This window comes from Brachyistius frenatus, unplaced genomic scaffold (genome assembly GCF_029030835.1).
Source record: "Brachyistius frenatus isolate BFR_SWC_R1_liver_20210118 unplaced genomic scaffold, ASM2903083v1 Contig_20, whole genome shotgun sequence".
NCBI classification, from domain to species: Eukaryota; Metazoa; Chordata; class Actinopteri; family Embiotocidae; genus Brachyistius; species Brachyistius frenatus.
The window spans coordinates 1205213-1225678 of NW_027210619.1; the positions used below are offsets into that span (position 1 = coordinate 1205213).

Below are 20466 nucleotides of genomic sequence, written 5' to 3' on the forward strand. Positions count from 1 at the left end.
TATTTTGATCTTCTTTGATCGTTTCTTTAGAGCCATTCTGTATCTCTTTATGGTTGTTTTGTGTCTCTGTTCATTTTTGTATCTCTGTCTGTGATCATTTGTCTCATTTGAGTGATTTTGCATATCTTTATGGTCATTTTGCATCTTGTCATTGTGGTTTTATGTCTCTTTGCAGTCATTTTTGCATCTCTTTGGGGTTGTTTGCACTTAATTTTGTGTCACACTTTAGTCCTTTTGCTTATCTTTGTTGCCATGCTGATATCGTTTCCTGTCCCTTTTCTTATGTTTTGCATTTAAAGTAGATGTTGAGGTATTTCTCAACATCTGCGGGGAAAATCAGAGGATCACCTATGTCATTAGCATTCATCCTCTGGTGACAATAAATGTCATATTTTGGGGAAGTTTATTAAACGTTGGGATGTGGCAATCTGGAGCACTAGTGGACCAACCAGATAGATGTTGAAGCTTAACATTCTATTTGTACTTTTTACAAATAGAATGTTATAACCAAAGTGGACAAGATGTCATAATCATCACTGAGTATTATGAAATAGATTTTTACAGTGTTTAACCTTACCTTTTTTTTTTTTTTTTTTAAATAACTTTTTTTTTAATCTCGCATCAGAATGTTTTGAGTGTTTCAGCAAGGATCTATACAAAGCTAGTGTTCAATAGAGTAGTAGGCCTATGTCTGTATCTCCTCTGCATGAATATATTATAATATATAATATTCCCCTCTGTTTCCTCGATGTTTTGAGGAATGTGACCCCAACTACACACTGCTTTTTGTAGGATGTCAGCGATTAAAAATGTTGGAAACCAGCAAAAGCTTGTTGTATTATCCATTGTGTCAAATCTCCATATTAAAAGCTGTCAAATAAATGCAATGGTGTAAAAAGTAGAATATTTTTCTCTGACTCGAAGTTGAAGTTCTTGCATTAAAAGGAAAAAAGTAAGGTACAAGTACCAAAATAGCAGTACTTAAGCACAATGCTTGAGTAACTTACTTTCCACCACTGCACATTTACTGTATGCAAATATGAAAGTGGTATCAGTCTTCTCATGTAACAGGAGGGTGAATTAAAAGCATGTATTACAAAATGTTGAACTAATCCTTTAAACAAGAAGTAGCTATATGAACCTAAATTTCCAAAATATTAGATAGACGAAGCTCAAACTAATCCCCTCACTAATATCAACGGAGTGGACAAAGTTTAATAAACACCTCTCAGTTAGGCTACATAAAATACAACTCAACAGCGTCATAAATTTCAGTCTTTAACAAGTTGAATCAACAACTGAACACCAACAACCATCATGATGGTTGGATTTATTGCAGAGAAGTTAAAAAGCTGTACTTACACAGGGCAGCTGAGAAATAAAATGAATTATAAAAGCACTTTTCGAGATGATGACCAAATTTGTATTATGTAAAAGGACGTAAAAACTGAGATGTGTTAGTGGAGTAAATGCAGACACATGTACATATGGTCAAAGGGGTGTTATTGTTTTGATTCCATAATACCAATGAGACTGAGTCATAGTTCTTCTAATCTGTAATGTGAGGTCTCCTCCGTACTTAACATAGTAAAAAATGTTAAACAAATAATTCACAGAACACTCTTGTAATGCCCTCCCCGTTGTTTCCTCTTGTTATTGTTTCATCTGCTTTTCTTTTTGAAATCATCAGAAACATTGTGTGTTTCGCTTTCTCTTCCCTCTGAACTACATGTGTAGTTTTCATAGGCCTGTCTGTGAGCTTTCCTGCAGTGTGATCCCATCCCCCCCCCCCGCTCTCCTTGTACTATCTCAGCCCTTACCTGGCTCCGTGTTGAGCAGACACACCCGGCCACTTCGTATCAACCAATCACTGTTCCAACAGAGACGCACCAAGGAGGTGTATTTCCTGTGTTTCGAAAGAATGGAGCAGGAGAGAAGACAAGAGTTGTGTACTTAGTCTTTTTTAGAGAGGGGGGGTGGGGGTCCACACAGGCGATCGTATCGGCTGCATAGGGAAGAAAAAGACTGAAGTGGTCGGTACACTCGACAGACTCCCTTGTTTGATTTATGAGAGATCTCCCTATTCAGCAGCAGCGATCGAGAGCAGAAGACTGAGAGAAAGAGGACGGGAAAGATCAGTGTCAATCTGTTCAGACTTGTTTGGGAATGTGAGGAAGGAGGGCAGAGACGGAGAGAGGCAGTAAAAGGGAAAAGCCAAGGAGAGCTCAGGCGTAAACAATAACTTTTCACAAGAGAAAAAGAAAAAGGCAGTTTAGATTTATTTGGAAAGAAAAGAAAGTATGTGAAAGCAAGAAATGGACTTTTATGTGTTGTGCAATCCCATGCTTTTGAGCTGAGCTGGACCGGGAGGGAGACCAGATCTCCCTACACTCAGGTGAGTGGCCATATTATTGGTTCATGGATTTACGATGACCACTTCTGTGCTTCTGGTTTGAACTCGTATTTGGATCTGGTTCAGTTGTGGTGTACATGCGACATGCCGTGCCTGTGTGTCACATGGCCTCCCTTTCTGAAAGACTTATTTTGATATGCTGTGCTGCATTCTTAGAGAAATGTAAGAGGGTGTCACCTTTTTTCTGCCTGTTTCTCCTCTTTTCTACTGTGTCAGTCTGCTTCAGAAGTAAAAGGGTAGCAATTTGAAAAACTAAAAGGAAATATAAAGTGAAAATGCAGCAGTAATGGTGCAGAGGTTATCACCTCTTGGGAGTAGCAGTGACATGCAATAGCGTCCCAGATGATTGAGAGATACTTCACCAATAATTAACTAAATTCTTTTTTTTCCTTTTTTTTCTGAATTGCATATCAGTGATTTACCCCTGATAATGCTTTAATCTTTGAGGTACAATCTTCTGGGAGCTAATTTTATGTGGATGTCCAATCAGTGTTGATGGTAAATGTAATCAACTGAAGCAATTAATTCCTTTGTGAGTGTTATATTGACAGAAAAAGCTGTTTTCCGGCTTGTGAAGCAGTGCCTACATGTACCACAATGCATTGTATGGAAGTTTCTGACACCTAACCTCCAAATCCTTTGCCAAGTCTCTCACCTTGTAGCACTTGACAAAAAAAAAGATAAACAGCCAGATGATGTTGTTTGCTTGGAGAAAAAGGCAGGAAAGAAGGTGGTTGTTCATCAGGAAGCTACTAGCACTGATCATATCCTGACACTGGCAGATATTGTGAACACAAACAGCACAACATGCTGAGAAAACTGTTTGTCCAGCGTTGCACCGCATCAACAAGCTCAAACACACTTTGTTGACCAAAACATAACGTTAGGTGACAAAAAAAAATACTCCCTCAATGGTCATCTGCACTCAGTCCTGCTGTTTTAGTTTGGTAACATTAAGAAGGTCTCCAGCTCTCACCCGTGTCCAAGTTAAGAATAAAACATTCATGCATATTAATGTACATATGGCTCTGTCAGTTGATAGCCTATCGAGCATCTAATAAAAACTGACCACCCTGACCTTTTTCACCTGATTATACCAGTCAGTCAGAACACTAACATGTATCCTTGTCCATAACCTCTTTTGAGTTCATATTTCAGAATGCTATTTTTACATGTCGCTAGTTACAGTACAAGTGAAGAGAACATGGTGTTGTTTTGTTGTTGAGCGGTATCTAGCGCACGTTCTCTCTGGCCACCAAACACGCCATTGTACACGTCACGTACACTAGTCTCGGAAGAACAACAGATTTTGCAGCTGAATTTAAATACACAGAGAATTTATTTAGGGAATTATTAATTCAACTTAATACATTTACCATCAACACTGATTTGACATGTACATAAAAAGTGGCTAATTTTCCCTTTAGTGTCTACTTTCTAAACTGAAACGTGTTGCTCTCTTCCAGGTTCTCCAAATTAGGGTACTATGGGGACCAAAAGGCCCAGCTGCACCCTCTTTGACACTTTATCTAACATAAACACATCTGACCGCAAGCTTCAGCCAGGTGGAAAAATCTCCCGGGATCCAAGTCCCAGGCCAGCAATGACTGCCCTGTCAGAGCGAGAGAGAGACAGCCACCGAGAAGAAAACTGGAGGAGGGAAAATGAAACTGAGAGAATCAGAGACAAAACAAGATACAAAGACACAGACACACTGGAAAGATACTATGAAAGAGATAGAGGTCCTGCACCAAGGCTGAGGGAGGGAGACAGAGAGTGGAGGGAGAGAGAACGGTGGCAAGAGTACGACAGAATCAGAAATGGGAGGCCGCTGTCGAATGTAGAAAAAGAGACTGAGCAAGCGATCGCAAGGGGGGTGAAGAAAGGTGACACATTTCCCAGAATGCAAAAAGGTGTCAGAGATCATGACAGAAGAATGATGTCCACTGTTGAGGTGGCTGAAGAAAGAGGGGACAGGAGGCAGAGAGAGAGACCCAAAAGAGCAGAGGCAGACTGGGAGCGAGAAAGAGAGAGGGCATGGCAGAGAGAGAGGTACAGAGAGAGAGAACTAGATGAGCTCCGAGGCAGGGCAAAGGAGGGGGGAAAAAACACTGGAGGAAGGCCTATAGAAGATGAGAGATTACAGAGGGAAAGATATCAGAAGTCCGATGTTGGGTTTCCAGACAGGAGAAGAGAAGTGGGTGATTCGTGGGACATAAGAGAAAAAGATGCAGTCAGAAAAAGGGAAAAGCAAAGGCCTAACATAGGCGAGAAGGAGGCCAAAATATCTTCCCCACACAGAAGAAGAGACAGAGAGGTTGAGGCAGATAGAAAGGAGAAGGAAGAGCCACAGAGGAAAGAAGGAAAGAGGGATACCAGGAGTGAAGGAGACAGTGACGAGAGAGACCTGAAGAGGGAAAGGGTGAGGAACAGAGAGAGGGAGGAGTTGATATATCAACAAAGCAAAAGTGAGGGGGACAACAAAGTCAAAACAGCAAGGGAGAGAGATCAAGACAGGCAGGGATACAGGGAAGAAGACAGGCAGAGACATAGAGACAATGACAGAGAAAGAGAAGTGGATAGATCCAGGAGGGGAGAGGACAGAGACAGGGTGAGGTACAGAGAGGTCGACAGGAGAGCAGCAAGACCAAGACAGGCAGACAGGAATGGGGAAAGATGGAGGGAAAGTGGCAGAGACTTAAAAGATGACAGAGTGCGGTCAAGCGACGGGACAAAATATGGTCAACACAGAGAGTATGAGCAGAGGAGAGACAGAGACAAGGAAAGAAAGGAAAGGCAGGTCGATTCTAGGTGGGCTGACACGACAGGCGGAAGCAACCGATCCCTGAATGAGTTGGCTCCCAGGGGGCCGCCACGATCCCAGAGCAGTGGAGAGTGGAGCAGTAATGTGGACAGTGAGACAAGATATAGAAGAGACAGAGACAGTTACGAAGAGAGGGAATCGAGGAGAGAGGGAACCACTGAAAGAGACAAAGTAGAACTGAGAGATCCAGAAAGAGCTGCTGAAAGAAGTCAAAGGCTGCAAGTAAGAAGTGAGAGACAAGAGAGAGATAAAGGGGAAATGACAGGCAGTGTGCCAGAGCAGAGAAGGATGTGGTTAGAGCCACTGAAGGGCAAGAATAGTGAAGAAGAATTTGTAGATAGACAGAGACACACAAGGCGGAAAGAGAGGAGAGAAGAAGAAAGGGGCATGGAGTCACAGTCAGAGTGGGGAAGAGATGGGCGGAGAGTAAAGGAGGAACGAGATGAGAGGTACTTGGACCAAAGCAGTCACAAAGGAAGACATGGAGGGAGAAATGAGTGCAGGCCAGACACTGAGAGGGAGGCAGAGGGAGTAAGTGTTGATAGTGAGGAGGTGGGTGAAATCTGGAGAGAGACAGATAAGAGAGAGAAGGAACATCTGTCTGATGGCGACAGAGGGATAGAGGGAAGCCGGCAGAGGGATGCAGAGGGAGAGAAAGTGACGGATAACACTGAGGAGAGTGACAGAGAGGAAGAAGTTGGGAGCGATTACTGGGCACGCTCCAATAGTGAAGGAGGAAGTGAGACGTGCTGGAAGCAAGAGAGGGACAGAAGGCTTCCAGGAGAGGATGGCTACTTGACCGTGTCCAGCGGTGGGGACGAGAGAGAAGAAGATGAAGAAGCATTTGAGGACTGTCAGGAATCCTGGGAAGGTGGAGTTACATATAAAGACTCCTCACCTTTTGGCGACGAGGGGTGTGATGGAGACAAGGAGAGGGAAAAAGAGTGGACAATGGGGAGGGAGGAGATGGCTGATGAGGAGGAACAGGGGAGGGAAAAGCAGTCAAAGTACATCTTCTGTGTGATTGGGAAAACTCTTCCCTGCTCAAAAAACAGCGAAATGTCACTGTCACAAGTTGAGCGGATGGGAGGAGTGAAAAGAGACAACACAAATTTAGAAACTCGTCATCATTGCAGTGATGACGCCACAGAGCAACCTCAGGATGACCAGCATGTGACATCGAGTAGAAATGACGAATACCCAAGCATTAACAACCGGGTCACAGAAAGTGGAGGATCGAAAGAGGAGAGGCTTGTCATAGGAGACACAACTGAAGCGGATATTCGATCCAGATCATCTTCAGAGCTTCAAGACACAGAGCCTGGAAAGGGAATGAGGGGCAAAGTGGAGCACCCGTATGCTGAAATAGGGATGATTAAAAAAGACTCAAAGACTGAAAAGCTCCTTACAAAATGGAGAGAGAAAAATAAAGAACTATCAGAACAAGGAAGGGATCAAACTTCTCCACTACCAATGAATCCCTGTGCAGATGTTTGTTCTCAGGTAAATTTTGAACATATTCAACCCATCTTGGATCAGATAAATGCTGGAACAATGAGTCCAGAGGAGGTGGAAGCTATTCGGATCCGAATGAGCGGGGCATGGAGCATGTCCGAGGAGCCCAAGCGGCATTCCCAAGCCCCGCATCTTAAATGGGCTGAAAATGTGGTGCGTGAGATCCTGGGACACTCAGGGGAACAGGCTTTGGACGAACCAAACCTAGAGGCACAGGAAGTTCAAGGGGTCGACCGGGTTCAGATCAGGAACAACAAGCAACAAAATGAGGTTACTCAAGGTACCGGAGAGATGCCAGTCATTAAGTTGACAACAGACGGCAAGCACTCAGAGCCAGAGCTGGAGGAGGAAGAGCTGTTGGAGGTGGAGGAACTGAGAGGTATGGGGCAGAGTCAAGCCTACATGCATGTTGAACAGTTCACAGCTATGCATGTTGTAACACCTACATACACTCATGATGACACACTGTTAGACACAGAAAGGAAGGAGGGTCACAGGATGGACAAACAGACGGAGTCTTCTGGTCAGGCTCAGTTAGAAAAGGCAGATATAGAGGTGACAGTCAGTGAGGATGGAGGCGAGGAGGTTCATTCAACAGAAACAGAAAAAGAATCAAGCAGAGAGAAGGAAGTGAAGATGTATTTAAGCGTGAGCAACACACTGTACAAGCCGAACAGCTGCCCCATTCTTAATTATAATTGTGAGTCTGACCTCCTCACCCCGTCTAGAGCGGGTAAGATCCAGGAGGTGGAAGACAGGATGGATGAAAGTGAAGAGGAGAGGCAGAGAGAGGAGCTTGAAGAGAAGGGTACTGCTGTGGAGGCAGGGGAGATGATAGTAGAAGCAGCAGCTGAGGTGGATAGCAGAGGGGAAGAAGTGGCGACAGAAAGCAAAACGGGGACTCTGACGAGCGCTGGCAGTTTTTGTGATTTGGGTCCCAAAGCTCGGTTGCGAAGAAGGGGGATCCGTAAAACCACTCAAAGAAGAAATGGAGAGCTTGTACAGGTGGAAGAAGAGGAAGGTGTTGGAAGGGATCGCAGAACCAGAATATTCTCTACAACAGGTAACGAAAGAAGATTGAGGATGGAAACTGACAATCTGCTCAAATCACTCTCCCTAATGTTTACAGAAAGCTGCATAATTACCTCCTTTTACTTTTTTCCCCCGTAACTTCTGTCCAGTTTTTCATCAGGCAGCATAATCAAGTTGACATATTTCAGAAAAATACGTTTAACGTTTATTTTGACTCCAAATAACCATTCGTTCATTTCTGACTTTAATCACAATCTTCTTTTCAGTTTCCTCCGTTTTGCAGTCTGAATGTGGTTTTCGTTTTTTCATTTCATTTCCTCCGTTTTGCAGTCTGAATGTGGTTTTTGTTTTTTCATTTGGTTTCCATTTTGTTTTCACATCAATTACAAAACCTAAAATCTAAGGGAGACATCAGCCAGTAGATGAGTGCACTGATCTGAATGCTCTAAATAAACTGGAAACTGCGTCACAGAGTTGTGGTTACAGGTAGTGGGTGGAGATAAGAGGAGGTGGAGAAAGCGAGAGAAAACCAGAAGCACGAGTTAAAAGGCTCCGATGAATCCTATTTAGAGACACAACACGAGAAGAACGAGTTTGGAAACACACTAATACCTTCTGTAATTGTTAATATAGCAGGGTTATTAAGTTTTTATATTTATTTAATGTATAATCTATTTATTTATTTTCGTATTTTTATATTCATTTCTTCATTGATCGAAATTGGCACTGTAGTTCTTACTTAATTCATCGGAGTATACACTCTTGCACTGACTGGTGACATGCTGCTGTATAATGTTTCCACGAATGGATACTATTTTATTTCAGATGAAGCTGATCGGAGCAAAAGCTGGGGAGAAGTGGAGCTGAGGTGAGTGAAACAGTAACACGCATGACGTGATAAATCTGAGTCTGATAAAATGCCAAATGTTAAATTACAGCCGTGACCAGGACCCTGATTTCTCCTGTTTTTAAAAAGTATCTTGGTTTCGCTGTGAGAGGGACAATGTTATGTTTTTATAGTGTCAGAAAGATCACTGATATTTTGAATCAGTCGATACAGTCCTATATTTGTGCATAATGCAAATGTTCCACCCTAAAAAAGCTGTTTCAGACAGTTTTAGTCAGTTCATTTTGATGCACCTTACAGTTGTAACTTTTCTTCTTTCTTGTCACTGCAGTAATGTTTGGGACACAATCGAAAAACTGAAAAGGAATTCAAGGTTTTCCCGTGAGTATCTCTGTTTCACCTTTTTTTTTTTTTTACTTCAGCTCTTCAAGGACAAATCCATCACATAAATAAAGCCAATCTTCAAAATTTGTTGCTGCATATGATATATTTTATAATAGATTTTTTTTTTATCACAGACAGTTTTGTTGGAGAATAGATCTGAAGATTGATTATTTGAAGAGACTATGTAGGCGACATGGTGACGTGTTTAAGATTATCTCCTCTGATTGTAGTTGGGAAAAGCATGATGTGGTTGAGCATTTCCGTTCAGAAGGTGTCATTCATCTCTGTATGAATACAAGCTCAGCAACTGTTTATCTTTTGCTCAGTTCATGTTGGCTCAAAATTTTAATGACGTACACAAATTAAAGGAAGATGTGTCTTCTGTTTACTGTTGCGCACACCCTTTAAAAGTTATGTTTTAAACAATGTAAAAGGGCAGTGCTTCTTTTGAATTAGGAATCACAGGGATATTGCGAAAAAATGGGGCAGGAGTGTGTTTGTGCGTGAACTGTATAAATGTGTGTCTGTGCAAGCCACAGACAGGTTTCTGCAAGCATTCGTGTCTCCTAACTGGAGGGGAAAACAGCTGCTGCAGGGACTTTTGCATTCTGACAAATATGTGTAAAAGGAATGTTAAACGCAAACAACTTGTGTTGGCTAACACTGTTCCTGTCTCTGTCTTCTTTCCTTTACTTCCTGTATGTTTCAACCTTCTCTTTCTCCCTCTTCTCTCGTGCTGATTTTCTTTGTCCTACTTCCTCCCCCGCCACCCCCCAGATGCTGCGCAGCTCTACCAGCAGTACAGTGAGGCGGTGCAGAACTTTGAGATCCTGCGTCAGTCTCGCTCCGATGTCCTCTCTGTGTGTGAGGACTCTACCCCGTCTCCTGCTCCCTCACCTCCTCCTGCCCGCAGACCTCTTCCTCCCTTACCCGCGGTGCCACACCCTCACTCCCTGTCCCACAGAGGTTCCATCACCAGCATCAAAAGCTTGCCTCTCCCCATGCCCCCCAAGTCTGAACGCAGGCCTTCCTCGCCACGTCTCTCCATCTCACTCACACAGTCGGCCACACTGTGGCGCGACCTGCCGGGGGTCAGGAACAGTGCCGAGCTCGAGGAGCTCACAGACGACCAGAGGCGTCTTCAGGAGGTAACATCGTCTTACTGCACATATGAAAGTTTCATGGCATAAAAATTCCTCAGATAGCATGCATTCATTATTTTGCCCTTGAATTTTTCTGAGGCAGGAAAGTTGTGCTAGTAACTTTTCATTGAATTACTGTGAATACTGAGTCATTTTCACATCATTTAATATTTGTATCTCAATGAAACATACAGTTTTTAGCTGCTCTAACCAAACTCAAACAGCGTGACAATTATGTCTGACTTTTTATTTAATTTTTTTTTTTTTTTTTATATAGCTTTGTTCCCTTCATTAAGAATAAGTGAAGGATTTTGATTGGAAATTGTTCCATTAATGTACAGTAAATATTAAGGATCAGTGTAAAGGTCTGTGCTCCAATCACTGGAAAGTTACAGGAAGAACATTCCTGCTTTAATAAAATTCAGGAAAATCCTTTGGGGATTTAAATTTATGATTGTTATCTTTCTTACTTATTATTACCTGAATTGTTTTAAAATAATAGTTTTTGTCCCAGTTTTAGTCTTAGTTACAGTTAGGTGAGTCACCTTCTCCTGCCTGAGTTGCGTTACAAATGACCAGACTTATGGGCGGCACTTCACATCAGCAGTTTTTCTGTTGTTCCATTTGATGGGGATTCATGAGAAATGTCATGACTCACTTGAATCAGCTTTTCACTCTGATTACCTCACACCCCAAACGACTAAAATCATGCAAAAATATTCAAACTTGCCTCATCCCAGAATTACCCTCCTAAAATTTACTGTTTCTTGTGGGGGAGTGTGTTTTGCCAGAAGGCTTTATTGCATAAATGTGTGTTCCTCTGGTGGTGTCAAGTTTTTCCTGTAAACTGTAAAAGGCATGTCTCTTATTGTGAAATCATGCTGCTCAGAAATCTCTCAGCCTCTAGCAAACTGACGACCATGTGTTTATTAGCGATAATGTTCTGTTAAGTTGTCACTTGCTCAAAGTTCTCTTTTTTTTTTTTTTTTTTTTTTTTTTTTGTCCTTCCTGCTTTCAAGGTGAGATTTGAAGTACTGACCTCAGAAGCATCGTACTGCCGGAGTTTGGACATTGTTATTGAACACTTTGTCAAGTCCAAACAGCTGGGGACACTGTTAACCACGCAGGACAGGAACTGGTTGTTCTCCCGCCTGGCTGACGTTCGTGCCATCAGCCACAGGTCAGAAATCTTAAACATCATTTAGAACAAGTTCTTCATCCCTTTACATTTAGATATATTTATCAAACAAAACAATGCCATTTAGATTTAACATAAAACACATGAAGTGGTTATATAACCCATTTGTGCTTTGCAGGTACAAATCTGTAGGAGCAGTGAGTTTAAAATGCTACTTCATGATTTTGGTTTCAGTTTTTTGTCAAAGCTGGAGGAGCGGGTGGACACGGAGATAATGTGCTTTACAGTGTGTGACATCATCGCTCGACATTGCCAGAGATTCAAAATGGTTTACGTGCCCTATCTCACCAACCAGTCCTATCAGGACGCTACCTACCAGAGACTCATGTAAGACATTCAATCCTGTTTTGTGCTTTATTTTTGTTGGTAATAGATCCAGTGAGAACCTGAGCAGGACCAAATACTTTCTGTGAAACTAATGCTTACCAAATGTCAAGGAGTGAAAATTATTTTCAGTTCACAATAACTTCAGCTATTGTCTGTATTTTTTTAAATATTTTTTTTACTTCCTAAGGAGTCAGTTTCTATTTTCCTTTCAGGAATGAGAATCCCGGTTTCAAGCGGATAGTGGAGACATTAGAGAGGAGTCCTGTTTGTCAGAGACTTCCTCTTCGGTCCTTCCTTGTGCTTCCCTTCCAAAGGATCACAAGAATTAAGCTGCTGGTGCAGGTGTGTATAAAGGCTGTCTGAAATTGTCGTAACATGTCACCTTTCACCTGATGTTAACATGCGCACACTGTGTCTGTCCAGAATATTGTGAAGACAACAACTCCTGGCACTGCGGAGGCGACGCAGGCCATCAAAGCTTTAAAGCTTCTGGAGAAGGTACAGTAATACGCCCTATTTACTGTATATTAGCAGAGGATAGCAACATTTAATATTCCTGAAAAATAGCCTGGATGTTCTGGACTCCTTGGTGACAAATCTCTTTTCTCTTTCATTTGTTTCTCCTCTAGCTGATTCAAGAGAGTAATGACAGCATCACTCAAATGAAAAGCATCGAGTCCCTGGTCTCTCTCAGTGCTAAGGTCGACTTTGAGTGCAGGGTAAGTAATGATTGTTTCCAGCGAGCTTTAATTAGATATATAGAAAATAACATATTGACATTTATTTGCATGTATGGAGTGTTATCTGACTAAATGCAAACATAATAACATTCAGTAGTTATATTGATTTAAACATTTAATTTACTGTTTTTGTATTTGAATTTGCATGAGTGTGCAAAATAATGTACAAATGTAATATCAGTATAGAATAGTTGATTAATGGCAGGATGTTTTTTCAAACATAATTTACTGGGCTGATTAGTAAATTTACTTCAAAAGCCACTTACTAAGTTTCAGTGGAGCTTTCAACTGGATCCTGGTCTTCACTGTCAGATGGAGTTAACTCTGTTGTCACAGTGACGGTTCAGTCACATGATAAACATACAGTCACAGATAATGACAACTGGGCCATGAACATGATAACTGATCAAATTCCACGCAATGGTGAAGACTGAGATATGGTTGAAAATGTCAGAGTAGTAAGTGGATCTGAGTAAAGATACTTTTTTCAAACTACTACTTGCCTGGAGTAAAATTAACTTTCACACTCAAAAATAATATTTTTTTGTGTATCTGTTTACAGACTCTTCCTCTGATCAGTCAGTCTCGGCGATTGGTCCGAGAAGGTCCCGTCACTGAACTGATGGACTTCTCCCTAAAGGACACAGAGAGAAATGTTTACTTGCACCTATTCAATGACTACCTGCTACTTTCACTTCAAAAAGAGTGAGTAAACAAACGTGTCGTAATAATCCACCACCAGCTGGCTAGCATCCCTTTCATTCCCATTCGCTACATCCTGTTTTCCTCATATCATCAATCTTTTGTCATCATCTTTTCAGTCTTATCACAGTCTGTCTTTCCGCTGCCTCATTTTTCATATGTACTTTTGTGGTGTGTTGTTTTCAGAGGGGGAAGATTCACAGTGATCGATCACTCCCCTGTATCAGACCTGCGTGCAGAGAACTGCCGTGTCAAACTTCACTCCCTGCAGAAGAACCTGTTCCGGTTACACATGACGCTGAAAGCCCTGCTGCTGAGGACTGACACACAGTGAGAGACTTACACAGTTCCAGATGATGTCTGTAATGGTTGCCACATCATAAAAGCTGCAGAAGATACACCTGTCTTTTATTTACTCTCCTCCAGGAGTGATAAGCTACGTTGGATATCAGCCCTCTCCAGGCCCCATCCTGAAATAGATTTTTCTGCTGCGCAAGGTAAAGTATTTATCCTGGTTTAGATGTTGTAACATGTTGCGTTGCTGGTTATTGGTCAGGAGTTGTGAAATATACACCTTATTAGTTACAACTAGGGTTTTTGTGCTGCCCAGAAAAGCGTTGCTAAAATCCTATGAGTATTTTCGATTACTCTCGAAGTTGGGTTGTGCTGTGCTAATATCTAATGTAGTTTCTAATATGACAAATGTCTGTGCTCCCTCAACCTAACTAGTGCAACAAAAAAAAAAATACACAAAAAAAAATAACCAGGAAAAATAGGGAGATGTCAACCAATCCCTTTTTAATGTAGAGAAGAGGTCCAATGAGGCAGCATCAGTGGAAATACCTGTGTGGGTGGACTGTAGTTGTTGAAAAGATTCAGTTTCTGAGCTTTGCTGAATAAGTCAAATTGACATCTAGATCTGTATGCCTCTTTTTTTTTTTTTTTTTTTTTTACAGATTTTGAACAGATGCAGTGTATCCGAGCTTTTGTTGCACAGCAGCCGGATGAGCTGTCTTTAGAAAAAGCTGATGTCATTCTAGTCCACCAGCAAAGCAGTGACCGTAAGACAACCACACTACTTTTTGCCTCATTCCCTTGCAGAAAATGCCACTCGCCTGTGAAGTGTTTGATTGTAGAGCTCCCCAGAACCTTATATTACTTGAAAATAAGTATTAAAATCATTTGTTGGATTTTTCTTTCCTCCCCAGATTGGGTAGAGGGGACCAGACTGTCTGATCGGCATCGTGGATGGGTGCCCAATTCTCATTTGGAAACAATAAGCAGCTCTAGAGTCAGACAACGCAACCTGTCAGATGCTCTCAAACTGACGACGGCCAAAGCAGCTGTATGAGCAGGACGCTCAGACTGGGACGAAACTCCACCCACCTTCAATAATGAGACTCTCAGTTGTCTGGTTCAAACTGCTGGATATTGGACAATGAACATTCAGAGACATTTGAGTTATTGAATTGTTCACAAGAGTGCAACAACAGAAATGCTGGAAGAATGCATTTCAGTGTAGCACTGGGTCTTTCTTGTTCCATTCGGTGGAACAATATATTGCCGGAGAGCAATGTGTGAACTGCTGAAGCCTGCCTGAAGATCATTGAGAATAGTATGACTCTATTAACTGCTATGTACAGTACATCACAAATAAGGTTTGTACTATAAGAAATTAATGGATTTTTTTTTTTTTTTAAAGAAAAATATTTTCAAACGGAAATTACCTTTTTCCAAGAAATGTTATTTTTGGAAAATATATTATTGTTTGTGTATATTGACCGAAATCTAATGATGGAGTTTATGATACATGCATGTTTTGAAAAGTGGGCCCTTGGATGCAGGAGAGCTGACAGAAATCAATGCAAAATCTATAAAGATGTACTGTGCGTCATAGGTTATACCGAAGACAACTCAACACATTGAGATTGGTGGAATAAAAAACATAATTGAACATTTCACATTCGTTGACATTGAGCTTTGGTTGGTTGTGGCAAGTTTGCATGAACACAGTGAGCCTTTGCTGTGAGCTCATCAGAAATATGTTATTGATTCCCAAGGGGAATTTAGGTAATGTTGCACATGCTTCCATTCTAGAGCAGAAATTTATATAAGCATAGAAAAACTGAAAAATAATGTTGTGAAATGGGATCTATAAATATGTTTCAATGCAAGGGTGGTGTCAATAAGAGTGTTAGTTGAAATATACAACATAAATGCAGTTGCATGTAATTAATGGGTTGTGTCTGCTTGAGTTGTTTACAGAACAAATTGCACAGACAATTTTAAAAAGGCATTCACGCTTTGCACGTAGCCTGGCCTGGACGTGACCATAGGCGTGGCTCAGTTTTCAAGGCCTGCTATTGATTAGAGTTGCCGTCACTCAAGCAAAATGGGGCGTGAAAAGTGTTGATAGACAGAAGGATTCACCCAATGAAGGCAGCACAGACCTGCCCATTGTGCCTTCCTCATGGCCACATTCCGTTGTCAATCTGCTTACTCATCTCTGATTGGTCACATGCGGGGTGGGCGGGCGTCGCCGTGTTTGTTGTTGTTTTCGTTCAGCAGAATAAGCGGACCAGTCGACATCTTTGACAGCGGCCGCATTCCTGTGTACGTTATGTTTTTGTTTCGATTTTTCAAAAAAATCCTGTCAGGCTTTCTTTTGAGAAACTGAACGACACAGGGACCACTGGATTGTGCCTAGATTTAACCTGTTTTGAGCGGAAGGTCGTTTTTGGTCTTTTTCAAAGGTATGTGAACGTAACGTCTTGTTGATCCGTTAGCTGCAGCTGTTAGCATTGCCGTTGTTAACTGGCAAAACAACCGATTCCGCCTACTGTCAGCAAAACCACCCTGATATATTGTAGATGCAGAGACTTTTACAGTGAATTAAATTCAACGATTCTTATCCATGGTTTGGTTGTTTTCTGAACGCGGGTCTTAGGACGGCAGGTTGGCCGATCCCAGAACTGTTACGAGAAATGACGTGGCCTCACTTGATAATAACCCCAACCTGCGTGAACTACTAGAAACGGTTGCCATCGTTACCACTTCACTTTTCACGTTACCACCGATTTAAAAAAAGACAAATACAACGTGTTATTTTTTTTTTTTTATCTTTAGTTTTACTCTTTTGCACTGTTTACTCGAACTGCTGTGATTCTGTTTACAAAGACTCAGTTAACACCGTTACCAAATTAAAAGCCATAGTTTTGAGCGCTTCGGTTTTGACCTAGTTTTCTTCACAGTATGTTCTGTGGATCTTTACTCATGGTAAATCTACGTAGTGATTAAAAAAAAAATAGACCTGTTTATTTACAGAAATATATATTTTCTGGAAATTCAACTATTAAGCCATTTGGTTTTTTTGGATAACCGGATCTGAAAGTCTTTTTTTTTTTTTTTTTTTTGGCAAAGCCAGAAATAATTTGTAATGTTTTTATTACTGATCAATCTGCAGGTTATTATTATTATTTTTTCAATTATCCTTTTATCAGTAAAATGTAACATAAGGTGAAAAAAAGCCCATCACAGTTCTTCACATCTGAAGGTGTTGTTTGCCCATGTCTCACTTTGTTCAACCAAAAATCCAAAACCCAAAGATATTAAAACCTTAGAGAAATATTACAGTGACAAACAGCAAATCCTCTCATTCGACAAGGAAATTAACTCATGAATTATCAAAACAGTTGCATGTTACTTTTTTACGAACAGTTGATCAACAAACTTATTGTTTTATCTCTAAATTAAATGTTCAGCTAGACCTGAAACCAATAGTTAATCAATTCAGTCAGTCCAGTATTACATTTTTTTTTCAACTGGCAACAATTTAGATAAATAATTAATTAAGCCATTTCAATGCAGTAATGGTCAAAACTTGCAGGCACTTCATCACATTAATGTTAAAACTCCCGCAGATCCAATGATGCCATGAAGCAGTCCTTCTCACTGATTTGCAACTGTGAATACAACCAGATATACATGTCAGCTCCTCATATGACCTCTACAAAGCACTGGATTAAAAGATAGCTATATGCTATCACACAATAAACAATGATTTGCTCTTCAGGCTGTCAATATCACTTGTTGACTGAATGCACTACCGGTTGGTGAAGTCAGCCAGTGCTCTTTCTCCTTTGTTTGCTCAGTAAATAAAGCTATTGTGAGAGACTTGATGTTTCCTGGTGTTGTTTTCAGATGGGCAGTCAGTACCAGCGCTCAGTACCACTGGAGGTGAGGAGAGCAGAGGGAGAGCGAGTTCGGGCCAAGCATCCTGACAAGATACCGGTTAGTATGACAGCTTGCTCATTTTTAGTAACATAATCATACATACAGTCTTGCAGTGACTTAACTGGATTTGACAGACAAATTAAAAAGCATTAATTAAACAGGTTGCGGAAGTTACTGTTGATAATCCTGCTCATCAAAAGCTTAATTTAAAGTTAGTTTTCTAATCAAAGACAACATCTATAATTTCTCAAACAAATTTTATTTTCAAGTTATGCAAATGTATTTGTTGTTGTTTAAGTTTTGGTACATGAACTCAATCAGTCTCGCTGTTAATAATGGCTGTTTGCTTTTGGACGTTTCTCACTCCAGATCATTGTGGAGAGGGCCCCGAGGTCACGAGCTCCTGAACTGGACAAGAAGAAATACCTCGTGCCCTCAGACTTGACAGGTGAAATACCCAAACACATGACACTGATGTTGATATTTAGAAATTTGGAAAAGTCTCCTGACAATACATCACCTAATAGTATTGAAATAATTAAAAACTAAGACATTTGATCTTTAAGCAGCCAACTTGTCAGGGTTGTCTGGTGGAAAAAAAACTATGCAAATATTATTTCAAGTCAAGTTCTGGTGTGTTTTTTTTTTTATCGTTATCACCCAATATAATCACCAATACAAAATATATTTGCACTAATTTAATATTAGCCAATAGTTCCACTCTAATAGTTAAACTGGCCACCTGTGACTTGGATGAGACCAGTTAAAGTTTGGATGACCAGCTAAGCTGCTGCTGATGCACATTTCAAAGGTTTATGGACCAATCAGGGCGTCACTAATCCGTGCAAACTTTCTACAGGCCTGTTTTTTTCTCGTACTCTAAATCCAAAGACATTTTGTCATACCAGGAAAAACACAGGTGTAATAATAATAGTTCCTGGTATTGTGCCGGCTGGGACAATTGTGTCGAACTGAGCTACAGTTGATGTTATTAGCTCCATTTGTGTTTTTCCAAGTCAAGTCAAAACATCTGCTGTGAAACAGGTCTATTGGATAAGCAGACAGTATGCTGCAAATTTAAACTGTGTAGTGTTCAGCTGACAGTTATTTTTAAGAGTTTTGGTCTTTCGTTGTTTGTAGCTTTTTCTCTTTCTGATTGAACCTTATAAGAGTTCAAATAGTTCTCTTAGTAGTACACCTGTTTTGTTTTCAGTCACCAAATCTGCCTCAAGGCTGATTGGTCATCTCCTACATTATTTGTTTCTTTACTCTCATATGAAATGACTGTGCGTGACCCACCTCGCTCTGTTTTTATCTCCTTCCTTTTTTTTAGTGGGCCAGTTGTGCTTCTTGATCCGTCAGCGTGTGTCTTTGAGACCAGAGGAGGCGCTCTTCTTCTTCGTCAACAACTCCCTTCCCCCATCCAGCTCCCCTCTCTCCGCTGTATATGAGGTAAATACACACACACACAAACTCAGACACACGCACAGACACAGACACACACAAACAGACAAACACACACACACACACACACACACACACACACACACACACACACACACACACACACACACACACACACACACACACACACACACACACACACACACACACACACACACAAACAGACAAACACACACACACACACAGACACACACACAAACTCAGACACACGCACAGACACACACACACACACACACACACACACACACACACACACACACACACACACACACACACACACACACACACACACACACAGACACAGACACACACAAACAGAAACTTACAGACACACACAAACATTTCCCTCTAACACAACAGAACTTATTACTGAGCTATGTTGCTTCACTTCTTCATCTCACCATGAAGCTGCCAGTAAACCCATGATTAATCAAATAGAAGAACTGATGATCTTTATGGTGCCTTGTCATTGTGCTGAAAATGGAAAAAAAACAAAAACCAGCAGCTGATAGCTTGTTAAAAAAAGAGCAGTTTGTGAGCATTTTGAGATTGTTGAGGGTTAAATTAGTTAAAAAGTCATTATTAGTATTTATTAATTAAAAGAGGCAGTCTGTTTTTCTTATTAAGCAATTTTTTGTGGTTAGTGTTGCTAAATTAAGGCCTGTCCTCCGCTTTGTTGTGTTCCAGGAGCACCACGAAGACGACCTGTTTCTCTACATGACCTACAGTAACGAGAGCGTGTATGGTGCCTGAGGAAGAACAAAAAGACTGGAGAAAGAGACAGAGAGAATGAGAGGAGACAAAGTGAGACTGTCTGAGGAATAAAGAGTTAAGGCTGTTTGTAATGCTTCACACCACTTTAATCTCTATAATATTAGTTCTGATAAGTAACTACAGTATACGGTGGAAGGAAAACTTTCTGAGGCAGAAAGGGTTGCTGGTATTGGGTTTTACCTTTGACAGTATTTCCAAGTGAGCATGATGCATTTTAATATGATTCAAGTTATTTTCATTCCTTAAGAAGAAACAGGAAAGGTTGGAAGAAAGAATGCATTGTAAAAGGAAGTTATTGAAATTATGTCAAGAGAACTCTCATTATCTTTCTCAGTCATCTGTATTTAATGCAAATAGTATTGGTTGTTTTGTTTTTTTGTAAATTATCGTAAACTTTTGTGGAAAATTAAAAAATGCAAAAACTGTTTTTGTTTTGTTCTGTTTGTTTCCACTTTCTAACCTTATGGTTTGAGATGTTGAGGGAGAAAAAAAGGACATTAATTTTAGAAGCAAAACTTTCTCACAAAATATTTTAAACATCTTTTTAAAGAGTATATTTGGCCTCATTTTTAGAGTATTAAGTCCCTTATTAGAAGCAAAATTGTAGTCATCACACAGCAGAGTTTAATGGTGACACAATATGTGCAGTATACAAAGAAGAACCTTCCCCGAAAGCTTTTTATTTATACGCTGTGTACATGGGGTTTAGAGGAAGGACAAAAACAAGACTCTTTATGAAGAAGTGTTCTGTCTTTACTGATCAGGAATAAAACCTTAGTCAGGATTTCTTTTAATTATTTTTTTAATTTGAGTTTTTTTTTGCCTTTTCAAACAAAAATTGACTTCTGACATGTTCTTTTGACAACTGGGT

General features: G+C 40.6%; 2 protein-coding genes across 3 annotated transcripts; both read left to right on the top strand.

The window, feature by feature from the left end:
* The first annotated feature begins 1871 nt into the window (after positions 1-1871).
* Positions 1872-15547, top strand: arhgef5 (Rho guanine nucleotide exchange factor (GEF) 5). Of its 2 annotated transcripts, none has more exons than XM_069695704.1 (15): positions 1872-2395; positions 3880-7815; positions 8610-8652; positions 8963-9012; positions 9793-10163; positions 11177-11337; positions 11530-11682; positions 11895-12024; positions 12106-12180; positions 12312-12401; positions 12985-13127; positions 13311-13454; positions 13551-13621; positions 14081-14185; positions 14333-15527. In XM_069695704.1, exons 2-15 carry the CDS (start codon positions 3900-3902, stop codon positions 14473-14475), a joined length of 5595 nt encoding a protein of 1864 aa, XP_069551805.1. In that variant the 5' UTR covers positions 1872-2395; positions 3880-3899; the 3' UTR covers positions 14476-15527. The 2 variants fall into 2 exon arrangements, with proteins under 2 accessions (XP_069551805.1, XP_069551806.1); XM_069695705.1 differs by having other exon boundaries at positions 1873-2395; positions 3880-7131; positions 14333-15547.
* Positions 15548-15680: 133 nt separating this feature from the next.
* Positions 15681-20022, top strand: LOC138619342 (gamma-aminobutyric acid receptor-associated protein-like 1). Its single transcript, XM_069695706.1, has 5 exons — positions 15681-15877; positions 17325-17414; positions 17727-17805; positions 18691-18809; positions 19509-20022. The coding sequence occupies exons 2-5, from the start codon at positions 17325-17327 to the stop codon at positions 19572-19574; spliced, it is 354 nt and encodes a 117-aa protein (XP_069551807.1). The 5' UTR covers positions 15681-15877; the 3' UTR covers positions 19575-20022.
* Positions 20023-20466: the final 444 nt, after the last annotated feature.